General features: G+C 35.5%; 1 protein-coding gene across 3 annotated transcripts in view; it reads right to left on the bottom strand.

The window, feature by feature from the left end:
- Positions 1 to 20,287, bottom strand: part of LOC121382877 (putative glycerophosphocholine phosphodiesterase GPCPD1 homolog 2) — a 51,583-nt gene that overhangs the window by 23,682 nt on the left and 7,614 nt on the right. The window contains exons 2-8 of one of the 3 annotated variants that reach the window (XM_041512548.1): positions 15,555 to 15,831; positions 12,865 to 13,028; positions 11,644 to 11,682; positions 5,975 to 6,126; positions 5,198 to 5,272; positions 3,311 to 3,421; positions 1,938 to 2,106 (exon numbers count right to left, since the gene is read on the bottom strand). In XM_041512548.1, the coding sequence (XP_041368482.1) occupies positions 1,938 to 2,106; positions 3,311 to 3,421; positions 5,198 to 5,272; positions 5,975 to 6,126; positions 11,644 to 11,682; positions 12,865 to 13,028; positions 15,555 to 15,718 (874 nt within the window). In that variant the 5' untranslated portion in view covers positions 15,719 to 15,831. Of the gene's footprint in view, positions 1 to 1,937; positions 2,107 to 3,310; positions 3,422 to 5,197; positions 5,273 to 5,974; positions 6,127 to 6,905; positions 8,090 to 11,643; positions 11,683 to 12,864; positions 13,029 to 15,554; positions 15,832 to 20,287 lie in introns of those variants that run through there. The other 2 variants (XM_041512549.1, XM_041512550.1) reach the window with 2 other exon arrangements.

Here is a 20,287-nt window from a genome sequence, read left to right as displayed (position 1 = left end):
GGGGTCGGCTTATACACGAAGTCGGCTTATACGGTATGCACTTATGAACTAAAAGTGATCTGCCATTTTTTTTTATGATTCCACAAGACAATTATTCCTAACAAATAGGTCTCATACTCATTTACAAACAATCCTGAAAATATTATTAATAAAAGCATTCAAATTGTTTTTTCAAACACGATTTTTTCAAATATGTGGTGTATTCACCATTCCCATGGACAAAACACCACACAAACATTGCCATTTCTTTACCACCCACTGCAACATTCCTGTGGGAGTTTTCACATGGGAATGGTAGATGAGCAAAACGTATCAAATTTGTAAGAATACATCCGGTCCAAATTAATACAGAGGTTAACATCTGAGACATGATTAAACAAGGTGATTATTTCCTAACGAGCAAAATAGAACATATTCGCAATAGGTTTTGGAGAGAAACACTGTCCAGCTGGATAAATATATAAAAAGTTCAAAACTCACAAAGTGTGGATGATATATTAAGTGTTAATATCTGGAATAACAGCAAAATATGTATAGGTAACAAACCATTTATATACAAACATTATATCAATAATGGTATCACATTTATTAATGATTTATTAAACGAACAAGGTGATGTTTTAACATGCGAACAGTATATAACAAAATATCATATAAATACAAATTTCTTGGAATATGCGTCAATAACAAATGCTGTTAAATCATTTATAAACAAATTAGAAAACATAAACGATGACACTTTCACTAGTCTTAAAAATCCTGTTTTCCCGTTCAAGATAAAACATTTATTAAAAGACAAAAGCGGTTGTAAACATATGTATGATATGTTAAATTCACAAACTGTCATTCCAAAAGCAAAACTGAAATATGCAAATGAAGGATACATGTATGATACAAAGAAATGGGAAAAGTATTATGTTATTCCTTTTCGATGTGTAAAAGACACGACATTATCATGGTTTCAGTATAGAATAGTACACAGAATCTTAACTACTAATACATTTTTGTATATGATACATTACGTGGATTCTAATGCTTGCGACTTCTGCAAAGCTTCATGTGAAACGTTACATCATCTTTTCTTTGACTGTAACAAGGTTAACCACATTTGGGAATTAATACGAGAATGGATATTGACTGAAACAGGAATTGACATTATTTTTAGTCAAGATATTGTTGTTTGGTATGATCAATAACAAAAATAGTAACTTTGTAAATTGGTTGATTATCAACATTAAATATTATATCTACTGTATGAAAGTACAGAAAAAACTATTAAATATCAGTGGAGTTAAAAACATTTTGCAAAACAAGTTTGAAATAGAAAGATTTATTTTATATAAGAATTGCAATTACAAAATTTTTAATCAACAATGGACACCATGGCTTAATCTCTTCGATTGAAACGTATTTCCTAACAATAGCTTGTTTCGAATTCCAGGTCTTTTTCGTTTCGCGCTAATATAGATTTACACCCCTCCCCCCCCCATGTATTTATTTATTTATTTATTTTATTTCTTTATCTATTTATTTGTTTTGTTTTGTTTGTTTGTTTGCTTATTTATTTATTTATCAATTTATTATTTGTTTTAACCATTATATCTTCTTTCTTCTTCTCCTGTATTTCCCAGTCCTTTCCATTATATGCGTCATAGCAATTTGTTTTGTTTTTTACCAATCTTTAATTTATACAGAAACATTACAAATGCATTTATGTATCAAATTGTTATATATGACTATATAACATTATTATACAACAAATTAGATATGTGTACTTGTATATAAATTATATTACTTTGATGTAAGGCCATGAGTTCAAGGCTCCCCATCCTTGACATGGTCAGAATGGACTGGGGAAAATAAATATTAACACCATCTGAGACTGCAAGAACTCAAACATTTCCACAATGTGATTTTGTATGACTCTTTTGCCTTACCATTCACTTCTCCAATTGGCTTGTGTTTCAGCCCCATTATAGGCACCCGCAATCGAAGCGATAGTGACTTCTTCTGGTCCACAGGGAGGATGTGGGTAAAGCCAATGTACTTAGGAAGAGCATCAGGTGACTTGTGTGGATCATGAACATAGAATTCCAGCTGAAAGCCCTGCAATAAAAAACATATTCCAGATAATTGTATTCAAAACAATGCCACATAAAAACAGAGTTCCAGCTGAAAGCTCTGCAATAAAAAACATACACTAGATAATTGTATTCAAAACATTGCCACTTAACTAACTTTAAAAAAAGATTTTTTTTTAAGATTAAACAGTTGCAAATATACTCATAACTAAAACCAACTATAAACTGAAGAAAACTTTGATATTTTTTTCTGTTTCTGAATATGTAAATTGACTTCTCAACTGCATTCCCCCCTATTCTCATGCACTTGAATGATTTATCTTTCACTGTGTTCATCCAACGACCAATTTTGAAACTAAGTACAGGAAATATCTCCAACATAATGTAAACTTATGGTACATGTAGTTGTAACAGAAACTATCACGATGTCCACGTAAGACTCCATAACCAGGATTACTTGGCTTAAATCTTCATCCAAGTCTGACATGAATGAACAAAAGTTGCATCTCAGCACTTTTTACAACATGGCTAGTTGATATCCAACATATGGTTATATCATACATGTAGGTATTTTGACTGTTGGTTTAGAGTGAATCAGGAAGCAAGAGTGGCAAGGGATCTTTATATGGATTTTCTCAGACAGGACAGCACACACAACCGACTGTTTTTAATGTAGCAGTTGGAGGCCAATGATTGGGATGTGAAAATACCTCATGGATTCAGTGAGGCTTACTGATCCTATGAACTATCAAACCTCACTGCTACATCCTGCACGACCCAACACAATGCCTCAGTAAACTGCAAATTGTGAGATTTGTCCAGCTTCAAAAAATTTACCCATGTAGTACACAAGATCCTGATGAAATTGCTTAAGCCAACAAAGGAAGGAAATATTTTATTTAACAACACACTCAACACATTTTATTTACGGTTATATGGCATCAGACATATGGTTAAGGACCACACAGATTAGCAGCAAGGGATTTTTTATATGCACCATCCCACAGACAGGATAGTACATACCACGGCCTTTGTTACACCAGTTGTGGAGAAATGGCTGGAACGAGAAATAGCCCGATGGGCCCACCGACGATCGCGCATCAGGCGAGTGTTGTACCACTGAGCTACATCTATTTGAGCTAAGTTTCTATTGTTTGGGATAAGTGTAATAATGTGCCCTGAACTTAAAACTGCATTTCATTAGAGCACATTAATTCTGGTCAACTCACAAGATATTCTGGATGAAACGTCTGCACTTTGAACACTAAATAGTCATCAACATTGAACATTTTGCCATAGGATTCTTGAACATGTGGAATGGCATCTGTATCATTCAGCACCTAAACCAAAACAAAAAGTCAATTGTAATACATGTGTCGCATTTATCTAATAATGCTTATTTTGTAATAGCATAATATTAATATCCACAGGGAAAAAGGCCAATCTCATCTAGCATATTACAGTCAACAACAATGTACTGAACTGATTAGAGGAGTTTATTCACACAGGAAAACTGCCATACCATAGCCAAATTCAAGTTTCAGTGAGCCAAATAATAAAATGAAAGCTCTTTAATCGTCTAACTAATGCAGGCAAGGTATTCGCCTGACATCATGCAAGCCGACACACTGTATACCACATACAATGCATTCACTAATTCATATTTCCCACCATTTTGCATATGTGACTGGAAATAATTTTAAAAAAAGGAACTTGCTTTGATCAAGACTAAAAATGGCCACTTTACTTTTGTGGGTGTTTTTATGAGAAATACATCTACCTATGAACTGTGAGTTGAAAATGTGGTTTTCTACAAGTAATTTTGCTTGACGGAAAATAATAATAATGGTAGAATGTTGCAGTCATTTTGAAGGAAATGATAGCTGACTGTAGCAGCTAATTTGATAATAATTTGACTGTTTTACCAACACTAAAAACATAACAGCATATTTTTTCTGCTTTTCAACTGCAAAAAGTGAGACTTTTTATTTTAATCACTTGATATATCTGCCAACAATTCCTTTTTGTATATCATTGTTAGTTCAACCACAAATGACCAATTCAGCAGAAGAACTGGACTAGAATCTGCATTACTAGTACACAGCAATTTGAATCACAATTTACAAGATCTCTTTGGTCTTCATTAGACATATGCATAATTTAAAACATGATTCATGGCACAATATTGAACAAAATATTTACTGTAATCCATTTTCACTTGTCTGGTTTTAACATACTAGTGAAACACTATTACAAACCACTGCTGCTATGAATCCTACTGATGAACGATATACACATCAGTTAATCTGAATATTATTTATGTTGAAACAATATGGAACACATCAAAACAAAACAAATTACAGTTGATAAAACATGCAGGTTATATAAAAAAAAAAGATGTGAGAAAGAAAGATGTGATAAAAGTACTCACTGAAACCATGGTTCTTGTGTTGGGGCACAGTGGTTATAAAAGAAAGATGTGATAAAAGTACTCACTGAAACCATGGTTCTTGTGTTGGGGCACAATGGTTATAAAAGAAAGATGTGATAAAACTACTCACTGAAACCATGGTTCTTGTGTTGGGGCACAGTGGTTATAAAAGAAAGATGTGTTGTGTTGGGGCACAGTGGTTATAAAAGAAAGATGTGATAAAAGTACTCACTGAAACCATGGTTCTTGTGTTGGGGCACAGTGGTTATAAAAGAAAGATGTGATGAAAGTACTCACTGAAACCATGGTTCTTGTGTTGGGGCACAGTGGTTATAAAAGAAAGATGTGATAAAAGTACTCACTGAAACCATGGTTCTTGTGTTGGGGCACAGTGGTTATAAAAGAAAGATGTGATGAAAGTACTCACTGAAACCATGGTTCTTGTGTTGGGGCACAATGGTTATAAAAGAAAGATGTGATGAAAGTACTCACTGAAACCATGGTTCTTGTGTTGGGGCACAGTGGTTATAAAAGAAAGATGTGATAAAAGTACTCACTGAAACCATGGTTCTTGTGTTGGGGCAGTGTGGTTATAAAAGAAAGATGTGATAAAAGTACTCACTGAAACCATGGTTCTTGTGTTGGGGCAGTGGTTATAAAAGAAAGATGTGATAAAAGTACTCACTGAAACCATGGTTCTTGTGTTGGGGCACAGTGGAGGTCCCTCTCTGCTGTCCTCTTCACAGTCCGAGGCTGCCGCCTGCAACAATCACACATCATCATCCATCACTAAACAACAATTCTGTGCAATTAAATGTTTCACCTTTGGTACACCATAATGAACAACCAAGTTTCACTGACCTAGGCCTAGTTTGTGACAAACTGACCAAAATGCAATTTTTTTTACATTAAACGTTGCCGCCTTAGCCACTGCTACCATCGGAGTAGTAATACAAAATTTGAAAAACTCACTGCGAGCATGATTTTTATGTGAACACTGGACAAAATTTGAAACACTGAGCATGATTTTTATGTGCATCATTGGACAAAATTTGAAACACTGCGAGCATGAATTTTATGTGCATCACTGGACAAAATTTGAAACACTGCGAGCATGATTTTTATGTGCATCACTCGATAAAATTTGAAACACTGCGAGCATGATTTTTATGTGCATCACTGGACAAAATTTTTCTTATGTTTAGAAATGATCTGTGATAAAAACTTGCAAACATAATAAAAGACTATCAAAATCCAACCACAAGAGTCAACTGGCCCTTTATTTTGTTGAAAAGACATATATGTGCTATGTATCATTGATCTGGTATAAAAACACATAAAAATCAAGAAGAATTAATAAGCCAAGCTTTAGCCATCAAGCAGTAAGACAAAGGAGTGGATGGCCAGACTAGTTTAATATGTCTGTATTGCACAGGGGGCAACAACATTAGTTTCAGCTTACATTATGAGGTCGGTAGTCCATGGGAACACATTTGATTCGATATGTTTGTCCATGGTATCGTGATTTCAACATTTTTATAGGGTTGCCATGGATACGCAGTTGCATGCTGGTCTGACCAGTAAGCCACCCATTTGAAATTTTTTTAACTCCATCTAAAACAAAAAAAAGAATGCAATTTAGGTAAACCACTTAACACATTTCATTGTAACCAAAAACAAAGACAAAACTTTATGTGGTCATCACAAAAATATGCTGTATTACAGGTACCAAACAGTACACTGTACTCCTCCTCCAGCCTTAATTCAGACAATATTATTTTATACAATCTCTTTACTTGCTACTGCAGTAGATACATGTACCTGACACTTATCATCCTTGGCCGTTAGCCTATCACATTAGCATACATGTAAATGGGTTATAATGGAGAAGTTGACATCTTTGTTTAACATAGAGATATTGAACAGGGTTGCACAATAACTAAGTTCTACTTTACCAACAAGGTGTTTAAGATTGTCAGACATTCAGGTTTTACAACAAAGAAAAAACCCTAACCAGAAAGGTCATTCTTAGCCATTTCAAAATTTATCTACCGATATACACCCCGTCTCTATTTGAACTTTCAGCTACGATTGGTAACATTGCATATATGTACCGAAAACCTAATTGAGGAAAATGTATTTTATTTAATTTTAGATTTCTACAGCCTAACCTAAATGCCTTTCATAATATTTAGTTTTAAAGTTTAGTCCATTTAGTTATCCATCTTTACAATTTGGATGTTTAATTTTCTAAGTTGTTTATCATAATCAGTTATGTTGTTTATCACAATGTTCTATGTTGTTCATCATAATCAGCTTTAGGTCTTGAATACCTATTTATGTAATGGGATTTACTGTCTATAATGATAATAATAGAAGGAAGACTAACTTACATGTAGTCATGACACCCAACTTGAAAATGGGTGACAATAACATACAGTGGTTCTCGTACCCCTATGCTATTTGCCAAAAAAGAAACAATAAGTATTGGCTTTAGCATATACAACTCTGCATCAATAACAATTTGAATGCTGCAAATGATGTTTTGATTAATCTAATTTTGATGTCATCCATAAACGGTCAGCTGCTGCAAACACTTCAAGGGGAGCAACTCCTGGAACTCTCACTTGGGTAAGACTCCAGGATGTATCAATCTGAAATTGAAATAAAAGCTACTCATCAAATAGATGGATAAATTGGCATGAGTAAGTTTATCTTTTGACCTGCAGAAGAATCTTGAAATGCAAGACAAGATGAAAATACATCAGAAGCTTATCTGAAAAACATAGAGCAAAGCAGTCAAAAAGAAAAAACAAATACAACACATTTAAAACAATATTACATGTACATAGAGCGATAATGTTCAGGTTAGTTTGCTGCCTCAAAAAATGCAAAACTGGATTGCAGTGCTTCTGTGTGATGATCACATGACCTCCCATCAGAAGATGACAGTTCATAATGTTGTTTTCGCACAAAGATATTAAACAATATACATGTACTCATCACTCACTAAGACATTTACTAACCTCTGCAGAATCTTTTACCACAGATTTTTATTTATTAAAATGAAAAACAAACTACAGAAAACAGAGTAATGTTTTAATTAGTATTTGAAGTACTCAAACATGTACACGAGACCAGCTTTCATTGTTCAGAACTTTATACACTATATTCATTGTTTCAAGTTAATAAAGTTCAAGAAATTGTGACTGGATATCCAAACGCAGAAAAATAATTCAATGTTTCAAATACACTAGCCAAAATACACACACACACAGCACAAATAAAGAACCATACACACAAAACAAAAAAGCCAAAGCACAAACACACACAAACACAAACACTCTCTCTCTTATTCACTCACATTTTCTCACTCACACACGCACACAGAGAGAGAGAGAGAGAGAGAGAGAGAGACTTGAAGTAAGATACCAGTAGATATTAAACATCTTCTCTAAGATCAAAGAAAGAAAGAAAGAAATGTTTTATTTAACGATGCACTCAACACATTTTATTTACGGTTATATGGCGTCAGAAATATGGTTAAGGACCCACAGATATTGAGAGAGGAAACCCGCTGTCATCACTTCATGGGTTACTCTTTTCGATTAGCAGCAATGGATCGTTTATATGCACCATCCCACAGACAGGGTAGTACATACCACAGCCTTTGGTATGCCAGTCGTAGACCATCCTGCCTCGGTGGTGTCGTGGTTAAACCACCGGACTGAAGGTCGGTAGATGCTGGGTTCGCAGCCCGCTACCAGCTCCCACCTAGAGCGAGTTTAACAACTCAGTGGGTAGGTGTAAGGCCACAACACCAACTTTTCTCTCACTAACCCACTGTCCTGGACCTACAGCCCAGAGCATGTTTAACAACTCAGTGGGTAGGTGTAAGACCACAACACCGACTTCTCTGTCACTAACCCACTGTCCTGGACCTACAATCCAGATAACTGAGGTGTGTGCCCAGGATAGCATGCTTGAACTTTTAGTGGATATTAAGTATAAAAAACAACAAATAAGAATTCGCTTGAGAGGCAATGTGAGGATGGATCACCTTCATTCAGTGGATAGCTCCATTTACGATTTCACAATATAACAGATCCTGGTATTACTAGCTGCAAGGAAGTAGATATAACAGATCCTGTTATTAATAACAGATCCTGTTATTACTAGCTGTGAGGAAATAGATGTAACAGATCCTGTTATTACTAGCTGTGAGGAAATAGATGTAACAGATCCTGTTATTACTAGCTGTGAGGAAATAGATATCACAGATCCTGTTATTACTAGCTGTGAGGAAATAGATATAACAGATCCTGGTATTACTAAGAATAACCCATGGAAGCAGCAGGCTTCTTCTCTAAGTCTTGAGACCATGTGTTACAACCATCATGTTAAACACCTAGTAACCGTAGATTAAAAATACAAACACTACTTTCCTTGAGATCTATGATTAATACAGCTTCAACATGACACCTAACAAAATGGACAAAACTGGAAAGTCATGTAATCATTTCTAATTTCCATTCTTATACATACATGTACAAATAAACACATGTGCTGTGTTTATTGTACATGTATGTATATAAGATGTCATCACTGTTACATAAAGTAAAGTTTGTTTTATTTAACGACACCACTAGAGCACATTGATTTTTTATCTTATCATCATCTATTGGGACGTCAAACATATGGTCATTCTGACACTGTTTTTTAAGAGGAAACCTGCTGTCGCCACATATGCTACTCTTTTACGACAGGCAGCAAGAGATCTTTTATTTGCACTTCCCACAGGCAGGATAGTACAAACCATGGCCTTTGTTGAACCAGTTATGGATCACTGGTCGGTGCAAGTGGTTTACACCTACCCAATGAGCCTTGCGGAGCACTCACTCAGGGTTTGGAGTCGGTATCTGGATTAAAAATCCCGTGCCTCGACTGGGATCCGAAACCAGTACCTACCAGCCTGTAGACCAATGGCCTAACCACGACGCCACCGAGGCCGGTACCCACTGTTACATGTATGTTCTCTCATGTCTTGATGCAGTAAATCTCACCAATTATCTCTCTTTTAACAGTCACATATACACACATCACACACACACCATACACACATCACATGCACACACATAACACATGCACACACACACAGAGCATACACATCGTACACAGGAAGGAGATGATTTTTGCAAATCCAGGAAAAATAGATGGAATCACAGAATTCTGTAACTTATATACAAATGCTGATTTTAACAGATTTCATTTTTTGGGGTATTATTTCTTTCTCACTTATAATCTTCATTTCATGCTCAAAAACAGTTACAAACACTAGTGTTGCTTACTATATAACCTGTTAAAAACTGAGGTTGTTCCTCTATGTTATGCTTGTTTGCTAAAAATGTAACATAATATATGAATGTGTGGCCGATACAAACATAAAGTGAAATGATATTACATTTAACTTAAAAAGTAACAGTCTGCACATTTAATTTTAGTATGGATTACACACCAGTTATTTATGGTAATGTTTACTTTGGTGGGCTTTTTAACTTTTATTTTAGTCTTTCGTCATTTGTAAACAAAACTGAACCATGTGACGTATTCATCTAACAATGTACATGTAATTTACATTTCATAAAACCGTACACATATCTTTTGCAGCAAATCAACATGACTGAAAGGTTATCTTGCTGTATGTAGACATAATTCAAAAGCATAAATGTTAAATACTAGCAGCTAATACACACCAGGTATATATATATACAATTTGCCATCTTTGAGGACCTTTACCGATGGCAGAAATTTTTAAACAGTGGCAGGAAAGTGCCGTCAGTGACGCTCCTGACCTATGGCAATTTATATCAAAACGACATTAATTTCCATCAGTGCTGTCGTTAAGTTCAAGCCGTCACTCGACATCAACTGGAAACTAGAAACTGGAGGGAAAAGGTTGGATTTGCTCATATTCAGGGCTTCTAGATTATGGTAGCCCCACTCCCATGGCTAGTGATATTTAATGTTGGGCTTGTAAATAACTACTATTGCCATGCCTGACAGCTAGTGAAATATTTTGGTCAAATGTTGCAGTTAAATCTATTTTGTAAATATGAATATCCTTCCCCACCCCTAATGTTGGTTTTTTAAAGCTCTATCCTAATCTTTATGTGACATATCCAATTATTACTATTATTTAATAAAATTGTATTAATTTAAAGTTAAGTAGGGCTAGTGAATTTTTAATCGTGACTAGTAAATTTAAAACATCAATGATCCCATGGTTAGTGGATTTTATAAAAATTCTAAAAGCCCTGTCATATGTAAAATGGAAAAGCATTAACCTGACAGTGTACTCACATAAAACTGAACTAGGTGTGCCTTGCTAATATTGGTGACTTGGCACCATGATAGTGTATACACAACTAATCAGCAATACCATCAAGACTGGTGCAGGGACCTTTGATTATATACATGTATACACATAAAAAATTGTCCAGATATACTCTCATGTGTACTTGTCTCCAGTGTCTATACATCATGTGACTAAAGCAGATTGGTTGATTTTACTGATGTGGCAGTCATGACATACCCATATATGTGTATCTGCTTTTGAAATAGGATGTAAAATATGGCCTAAAAAATAGCAGGCTAAAAGAAATATGTCCTGTTAAGAACAAATAAGGCCTGCTGGATAAAAAAAAAGAAAAAAGACAGCATGGGGTAAGCTGAGGGTTTTGTATAGTGTGTGAAAAGTTATCACCTCTGAGATGGATATTAGGCATTACAGAATTAAAATATAACAGTTAAATAGCAGATAAGATAATCGTACATACATCCGTATCTTGAAAAAAAATGACCTGCGATTTTTGGGTGGTTTTAGGAGGTGAATTTCTATTTCACCTGCTAGGTTTTAAAAAATGGACTGCTTTTCGCAGGCCGCTGTATCTCGAGCCGTACACATATACATTAAGGATGAACACGACAATAGCAGTGGTTATGATAACTGACAATGTAAATGTAACATTTGAAGAAACAAAACTCAATTATAGCTGGGGGGGGGGGGGGGGGGGGGGGGGGGAGGGGAGGGGAGAGATGTGCTTTAAACAAATAAATATTTTTACAACTCACCATATATTCCAAACTCAACAACAGGCAGGTTTATGGATTCTACAATGAAAACAAAATATAAATGATAAGCAAATGCTTTATTTTGGATTGAAAACATGAAAAAAACTTTATCTATATATTGTAGAAAATTAGTTATGACTAAAGTTAAGTTTAAAAAAAAAAAAAATTCACTGAGATTGAGATTTCACTGTTGAGATTGAGAAATTTAAAACAATAGCTGGGGTGCTTCTTTAATGTATGTATAGTTTAAGCCGTCATTCACCACGAATATGAATTAAATATTCTTTCTACAGTTTTCAAAATACAAGTCCCAGTATCAGGGGTTCTAGAAAAAAAATTTAATTCACTTGCCACTTCCCAATTTTAACTGTTAATAAAACAAAACAAAAATGGAAAGTAAAATAATTAACTTTTCGATGTACATTTTGCATATTGAGATTATGTTTAATCAGTTTGTCAATTTACACAACAGATAGGGTCATTAGGCATACTTTATGGTTTGTTTAGAAAAAAATGCAAACAATTTTCATTAGTTACCTACATGTATTACACAAATTTATAGCATTAAAAAATTGCAATTTATGTGATATTTTAAAAAATAAACTAAATAATTTACATATTTCACAAATGTAAATAGATTCATGTAACCCTAAAAGACTGGTTACTGTATTACTATTAGTATTAGAATAACAAGTCTTTGGGTTACAGTGTAAAGAAGAAAATAGCGATAAAACAATGAAAGTTTTATGTTTTCAATGTTTACACATTATAATTTTGATAAATTATCTGAGATACTAGTTTTGCTTTCATAAAACATTCCAAAAAGTCATAAATTCAGAAACTGCACCCTGATGCAATACCCTCACCTTATTGTTGCGTAAATTTCACTCACTTAATGGCAGTCATACGGTTAGGCCATCTATCAACAACGTCATACACTACTGGGTGACAATTGGAAAAACCTGCCTATACCAAGACAAAAAAGTTTTGCAATTTAGTCCTAGTGCATTTAACTTTAACCCCCAAGCTACATTCAATGATGTGACACTTAAAACATTTCATATTATATTGAAAATCTCTTGTTAATTATATATCCCAGTTGACAAATTAAGCATCAATGTCTGAATTCATTCTCAAAGTCACAACTTTTCTTCTATTTATGTTCATTGCGAAACTTTTGTTATCTTAGTGTATGTTCAACTAGTTCTGGTGTATACAAACCATTTAACACAAAAGACCGTGGACTGAGATGTGTCTCCCACTGGACAATGGTCAGCTTGGCTTTCTTGTCATCATCATCATCACATTCCAAGAAGTGGCCAATGAAAAAGCGATATTCAATATTTCCGTCCCCAATCAGCTCCACCACCTCAGACCATACATCACTGAAATATTGATATTTTCAAATACAAACATATCCAAAATACATTATTACAAATATTGGTGTTAAAATGTACAGGGGTGTACACTGGCAATTCTGTGGTGTTTAGTGTACTGCCAATAGAATATAATTAATAGAATTCAAGCCTTCATATCTCAATGCCTATTATAGCACTTCCAATTTAAAATTAAAGGAGAGGGCAATTAAGGCATTTGGCCTGGTATGCATATTCAACGATATATAATGCACATTATTGCTTAATATCAACACGTATAATCGTATAGTTAATTAATAAAACAGTTAAAGTTGACGACTATTATATATAATGGGCGCAGCCATTTTGTACCATGTCAGTGAGTACGCCCTCTGGTGAGCTGGTGGTTACATAATACTTAACGCGTAACATCAGGAATGAGCCTTAGAACTAGAGAAACACAATCTACTGTAATAATACAAATCCCAGTAAGCCAGCAATAAGTATATCCAGCACTATATATATTAGTTTTCAATACAAAATAAAATACCATTGTCAAAGTGGCTACACAACAAGTCGAAACAATTAACAATGTTTTGCCCATGCATTAACCAACGTACTGAAATGATACACGGAGTGTTTTCTTAGTTAATTGGTCTATGCTGTTAGTTGCTTCTAGTACTACCTTTGATTCCTGGTTGGCAGGTGTGTATTTGATTGGTAACCAGACGAGCCAATTAATTGACGCTGTCTAGACACAAAAACACATACCGGTATTGTGGAATATTACCTGTCGCCCCTAAAATTGTAATGGACATGGTTTATTACTGTAAATAGTTCTGTAAAACAATTGATTAAGTAGATTTTTCCATCTAAAAACACAGAACTGACCAATTACGTAGTCCCAAAGAAAAGAAAATTATCACTTAGGTATTGTGGGTTGTCGTTTTTGCTCCAACGTAGCATATCAATAGGCGTAATAGTGTAAATTTTTCCTTTGGATTATTAAACAGAGAAAAACACTATAACCTCATTTTTTTCCGTTAATGCAACTTGAAATATATTTAGTTAAATAGTTTATTATATTATTACGTCATTTATGCTGGTTTACAAGTCAGGTTGATCAAAGAGAAGCACCTTGTCGAAAATTACTGCTTTTGTTTACACTGTACATACAGGAGATGGTCAGGAGCTGACGTCACTTCGCCCCAAGCTATCCCACCGGACGTCACAAAAACGAAACAAAATGGCTGCCCCCAGTTAGCAGGAATAATCATGGTTTTTTATTAACTCTAAAATTACGCGTTTTTCATTTGCTAAAGTGTCAGTATGTGTTGGTGGTCCGGGTATGCATCTTTCCAACACATAAGGCTCTTGTTGGAGTTGACCCTACCTTTAAGGAGGAAACATTTTTGGTTTCATAATCTGTGACCATCGCAAAGAGTTTTTAGGTTCCATGGAAACAAACGAAAGTAAAGAAAGAAGAGTTTTATTTAAGACTACTCAATACATTTTGGCATTGCTTACATGTACATTGATGTATATGGCATTGAAATAATGGCTAAGGACCACAGAGCTAATTACTCAGTGTTACTAAGAGAGCAAACCCACTTCAGCCACTCCTCTATCCCAAAGACAGGATAATACAAACACCACAGCCTTCGTTACATCAGTTGTGGAGCACTGGTTGAAATGAGAAATATCCCAATGGGCTCACCCCATGAAAACAAGTCATACCACATAATGCTAGACTGGATGATTTTGCAAAATTGTAAAATCTGTCTTTGCCATTATTCAACAAAAATTATAATGGTAAAGCAGGGGTTTAGATTACACCAAAGTCGAGGTGATAAACATTGTGTCCAAAATACATGACACCCAAATTAACTACAAACATGCTGACATAAAAATATTTCACCATAAATAACTTGAAATGCAGTTCTGAATACTGACAACTCTCCAGCAACTGTTAATGACAGTACTAAACTAAAACGACCTTCCTGCACTCAGAAAAGCCAAAGTCCAGATTGTGGGAAACACACATCATGCTATTTGTGCAATCCGCAATGTACATGTACTTCAGTAATGCAATCATGCAATTTATGGCTTTTAAACAGATTTCCTGAATGAAAATTTTTAAATGCTGGGTTTCTCATGATTCCAAGGTACTTTATTAAATTAATGGTAAAGACTGACAATAAGTGTGACATTGAAAAAAGTGTTTTCAAGAATTAAAAATGACTTGCCTATAGAGATACCCAGCTAGTACTTAACTTGACCTAGATGTGACCGTGCTATCTGGTGGATAACTTTCAGCTGGGTTTTGGGAATTTTTATTTTTCACTAGCTATCGGGCATGATGACATGCAATAAGAATTTGCTAGCCCAATGGTAAAAAAATACCAGTCACCGGCTATTACATTCTAGAAGCCCTGCCTCTATGTATACAATATACACTGTTACATCTATTCTTGACAAATAGGACCATGAAATTGAGCAAACACACCACTTTCTTTTCAAAGAGCCTGCCATAATGCAATGTACACCCATGCCTACCTTTCACAGTGTCCACTAGACGTGGCTTTTGTTTGCCTTTCCAACAAAACTGCTCCCTCATGGTTCCATTGCCCAAGTTCTGGACAACTACCGACAACAGCCACCACATCGTTACATTCTGCATGTACCCTCACATTAAAGGTCACTGTGTAAGGCATCACCATGCTGGTTCACCAAGAGTCAAAACTGATCTCAGTATTCCAAGAGAGGTATATTTCCTAGTTTCTTTTGTTCTCCAATCTACATCTACATGTATATATGTACATGTATTATCGATCTGCAAAAAATAAAAGAAGCAAAGATGAAAACAATGAAAATTCTTTTAATACATAATAATTGTCATAAATATCAGGGCTCGCGCTGTCGGTAGCCAAATTAGCCATTGGCTATTTTTACAAAAAATGGCCAATAAAATTTGCAAGTGGCTAAAATTTTGGCTAAGCCATTTTCTGTCTAAAGAGGTGAACAAACGGTTACATAATCTATCCGACACCTCAAACATAATAATACTACCAAATATTCAATTAGCGTAATAGCGATCTCGTGACCGTAACGAGAAACGGTGTCATGCAGAATACAGCGTAGGCCTTACAATGTTTGATTATTTTAATAATCACGGTTATTAATTTTAACGGCATGCATTCAACATGTATGACAAATCTGTAACTTGTTATTTTTACGTTGTAAAATCTTTGAACCAAAGTAGGCTAATAAAAACAGACCGACAATGCGTGTCAATTTGAATACATATGCCAGTTCAGGGCCGAAAGACATGTCGGCCATCTCAAGGTCCGAGTTCAGCCAGACCGAGCGAAAACAAAACGTTCGCCGCCTGGTTTGTGCGCTTCATGTTAAACAATTTGGACACGACGAACGCCAATCAAATAGTTCGCGAACGTTAGGAAGAACGTTCGTTGGCTGAACTGAACAGCTCTCGGTGGGATATACGTCACGGTTGGACTATACTAATTCAAATCCCATAGGCGACCATGTTAACGTTTGTGTTTAAAAACACTATATGCAATATATCAACCAAACTGTGACCCATAAATATCAGTACTACAACCCCTAACTCAAAGTATTAACTGCAGAAAATGGTACCTTTCATGGCTCATTTTCGGTATAACCAGATGTTTCTGCAACACCCCTAGTTTCGCACAAAATTTTAGTACTTATTTTTACAGGTATCCCATACATGTTCCAAGCACAAGGCTACTTGACACGGTGGTACTACATCAAATAAAATTGCATACATTTTTAGCCCAGATGAAACTAATTTTTTTTACAACCAACACACTCACATTTATAACCAATCACAGGACTTGTGGTGTTAACTTCTCTATCAAAAGTCGGAGCACCTCGAACTTCGACCCAGCCGGAAATTAATTGGTATAGTGCAACCTCACGTCTCAGTCAGCTGACACCCGAGTCACGTCTCAGTCAGATGACACCCGAGTGTCAAGAGACATAGTTGCGGACATTAAACAGTACGATTACGCAAAAGTAAATCTTGATGTAAATTTGTAGAAAAACAATAGTTATTTGCATCAATGAATACCTAACTGCACTTTTTGTTTATTTCTTTGTCTTTGTTAATTTCGTACCCATGGTCGAGAGCACGCATGCAGATCGCCGGAAATAAACATGCAGCATTTAAATTATGGTCTCACTACACAGATCACTTCCGGGTGAGAGTTCATTAATCACGGTCCACTATAGTTCCTAATTGGGACACGTGTTATGGGTCACATATTCACTTCTAGCAAATGGTGAAGAATTAAAACAATATGTATGTTTAATGGTAAGCCTTCTGGCTGTATTTTGCCCATGTTATTTTGTAATATTGTGCATCGACCTTTTGGGACATGGGTATATAGCACAAGTGACAGCCAGAGTGAATCGGTTAATGAACCACCTATTCGGACCGGTACTACAGCCAGATGCGGTCATATAGCAAAAAACTGAGACGGAAATGTTCTCAATTTTCGAGTGAAAATAAATGCTTATATAATGTATGTTTGCAATGGTGTATGTTGTTAGTGCCAACGAGAACCCGTTCTATGGGCAATCTTCGCTTGAAGTTGGGCAGTTCTACATGGGAATACACCCATGTCCCAAAAGGTCGATGCACAATATTACAAAATAACATGGGCAAAATACAGCCAGAAGGCTTACCATTAAACATACATATTGTTTTAATTCTTCACCATTTCCTAGAAGTGAATATGTGAACCATAACGTGCCACGATTAGGAACTATCGTGGACCGTGATCAATGAACTTTCACCTGGAAGTGATCTGTGTAGTGAGACCTTAAACACGAATACGCCACGACACAGACTTCGGACATTTTCGGTTTTCTTTACGATATGATCGGGAAAATAATTACAAACGATCACACTATAAACCACTTCCCTTGTATAATTTATTTTGAACAAAGCCTGGCATACAATATGCAATTACTGCATTCCTTTGTGAGATCGGAAATATGGCAATGCCGCAAATGTTAAAAATTAATAAGCAAACATAACATAATATATCTTTCACTTGAGTAAATATCAGACAATTTTAGCTCACAATGTTCGGTTTTTCCCGTTAAATCACAGGGAATAAGTGAAGAAAACACGACTGGTAAAACGTCTAGATACTCTACATTAAACATTTGGCATACGGTCTCACTACACAGATGTCATCTGCCATTGAAACACATGTTAAATTGCCCAACTTCAAATGAGGATTGACAATAGAATGGGTTCTCATTTGCAGTAACAACAAACACCATTGCAAACATACATTGTATAAGCATTTATTTTCACTCCAAAATTGAGAACATTTCCGTCTCAGTTTTTTGCTATGTGACCGCATCTGGCTGAAGTACCAGTCTGAACAGGTGGTTCATTAACCGATTCACTCCGGCTGTCTCCTGCGCTATACAGCCATATCACAAAAGATCAGTGCACAATATTACACAACATGATGGACAAAATACAGTCAGAAGGCTTACCATTAAACATACATATTGTTTTAATTCTTCAACATTACCTAGAAGTGAATATGTGAACCACAAGACGTGTCACAATTAGGAACTATAGTGGACCGTGATTAATGAACTCTCACCCGGAAGTGATCTGTGTAGTGAGACCTAACATACAAAGGTACTAGTGTCGTAGCGTAGGACAGGCAGCTGTCGGTGTCCATAGTTTCTAGTTCGAAAATTAATTTTAATTAATTAAATGCGCTATTTAAAGTTAAACAATGTTTTTGAAAAAAATCGGGAATTCCGTTTCAGATAGGTATTTCTGCGATTCCATCCGCGAAAAATCAGTGCCTCTATGTGTCCACAGACTTGAAATGAAAATAAAGGAGATAAAGCCATAGGCTTTATTTACGGCCGCCATGTAGCCGTGGGGGGTGAGTTCTAGAGAGGGGGGATGCAGGGCTCGAACTTAACGGCGGCAACGATGGCAATTGGCGAGCTGGTGGTTACGTAATACTTAACACGTAATATCAGGAATGAGCCTTAGAACAAGAAAACACAATCTACCTGGTTTTTGCGGGATGATAAATAGTCATACATTGCAGTGTTCTGTAACAATACACATCCCAGTAAGCCAGCAATAAGTATATCCAGCACTATATATATTATTTTTCAATACAAAATAAAATACCTTTGTCAAAGTGGCTACACAACAAGTCTAAACAATTAACAATGTTTTGCCCATGCATTAACCTACATACTGAAATGATACACGAAGTGTTTTCTTAGTTAATTGGTCTATGCTGATAGTTGCTTCTAACTGTGAATCCTGATTGGCAGGTGTGTATAAATTCTTAAGTTTGAGCCCTGGGATGTCTCCCCCCCCCCCCCCCCCTTTCGTCTATCAAATTTTTTTAAAAACAACAAGTGACCTGAGATGCATTCTGACAGCATCTAGAGTCAACATTTTAAGGTTTGTGTCTATATTATTTGGCACCCAAAATAAATTATTTTAATAATGAACACTACCATTTCCGTTGTTTTTATAAGCGGTGATATCCCCCCACCCAAAAAATAAAAAAAATAAAATTTAAACGTTTCTAATATTTTATAAAGAATTGATGAATAAACAAATGACAGTAAGTAAAAATTATCAGTTACAACCAATTAAATCTGCAATTGAGGATAAAATATCAGACACGAGTTATTGGACACAAAAGGCAGATAGACCGTTCTGATCACGTGACAAATTTGGCACCAAATAAGTGTTTTTTTAGTCGAAGATTGACGAAATGATAAAAGTAAAATGTTTTCATTGATAAAATAAAATAAAACTTTTATTATGTGTATCAAATACAAATGGATACTGGTATAGGACACATAAGAGGCTGTTAAAAATAGTGTGAAATTATGTTACGGTCACCGTCGTAAGCTACTGAAGTTTTTCATTAGTTGCGCTTTTGTACACAATTGCGAGGGGCGCAGAAAAACAAATGGGGTTGCCAAATTCAATAGGGGCAGCATAACACGAAAGTGAGGTGGCAAAATGCAGTCAGAGCATATATTATATATTCAACAACACAGGTTACGCGCATGACTGTTTCCATCGAGTGATACCCATTAACTCCAACCAGGACCCAAATGCCCATGTTAAATACTGGCAGATAATGTTCATACGCGTTTATATACCTTTTTCCGTTGGTGAGGAGCTTTACCGACGGCAGTAATTTTTATTCAGCAGCATAAAAGGAAGGAAA

The sequence above is a fragment of the Gigantopelta aegis genome, chromosome 10 (genome assembly GCF_016097555.1).
Source record: "Gigantopelta aegis isolate Gae_Host chromosome 10, Gae_host_genome, whole genome shotgun sequence".
Classification (NCBI taxonomy): domain Eukaryota; kingdom Metazoa; phylum Mollusca; class Gastropoda; order Neomphalida; family Peltospiridae; genus Gigantopelta; species Gigantopelta aegis.
Note: the sequence above shows the minus strand (reverse complement) of the source record. Positions and strands in the feature narration are given on the sequence as shown.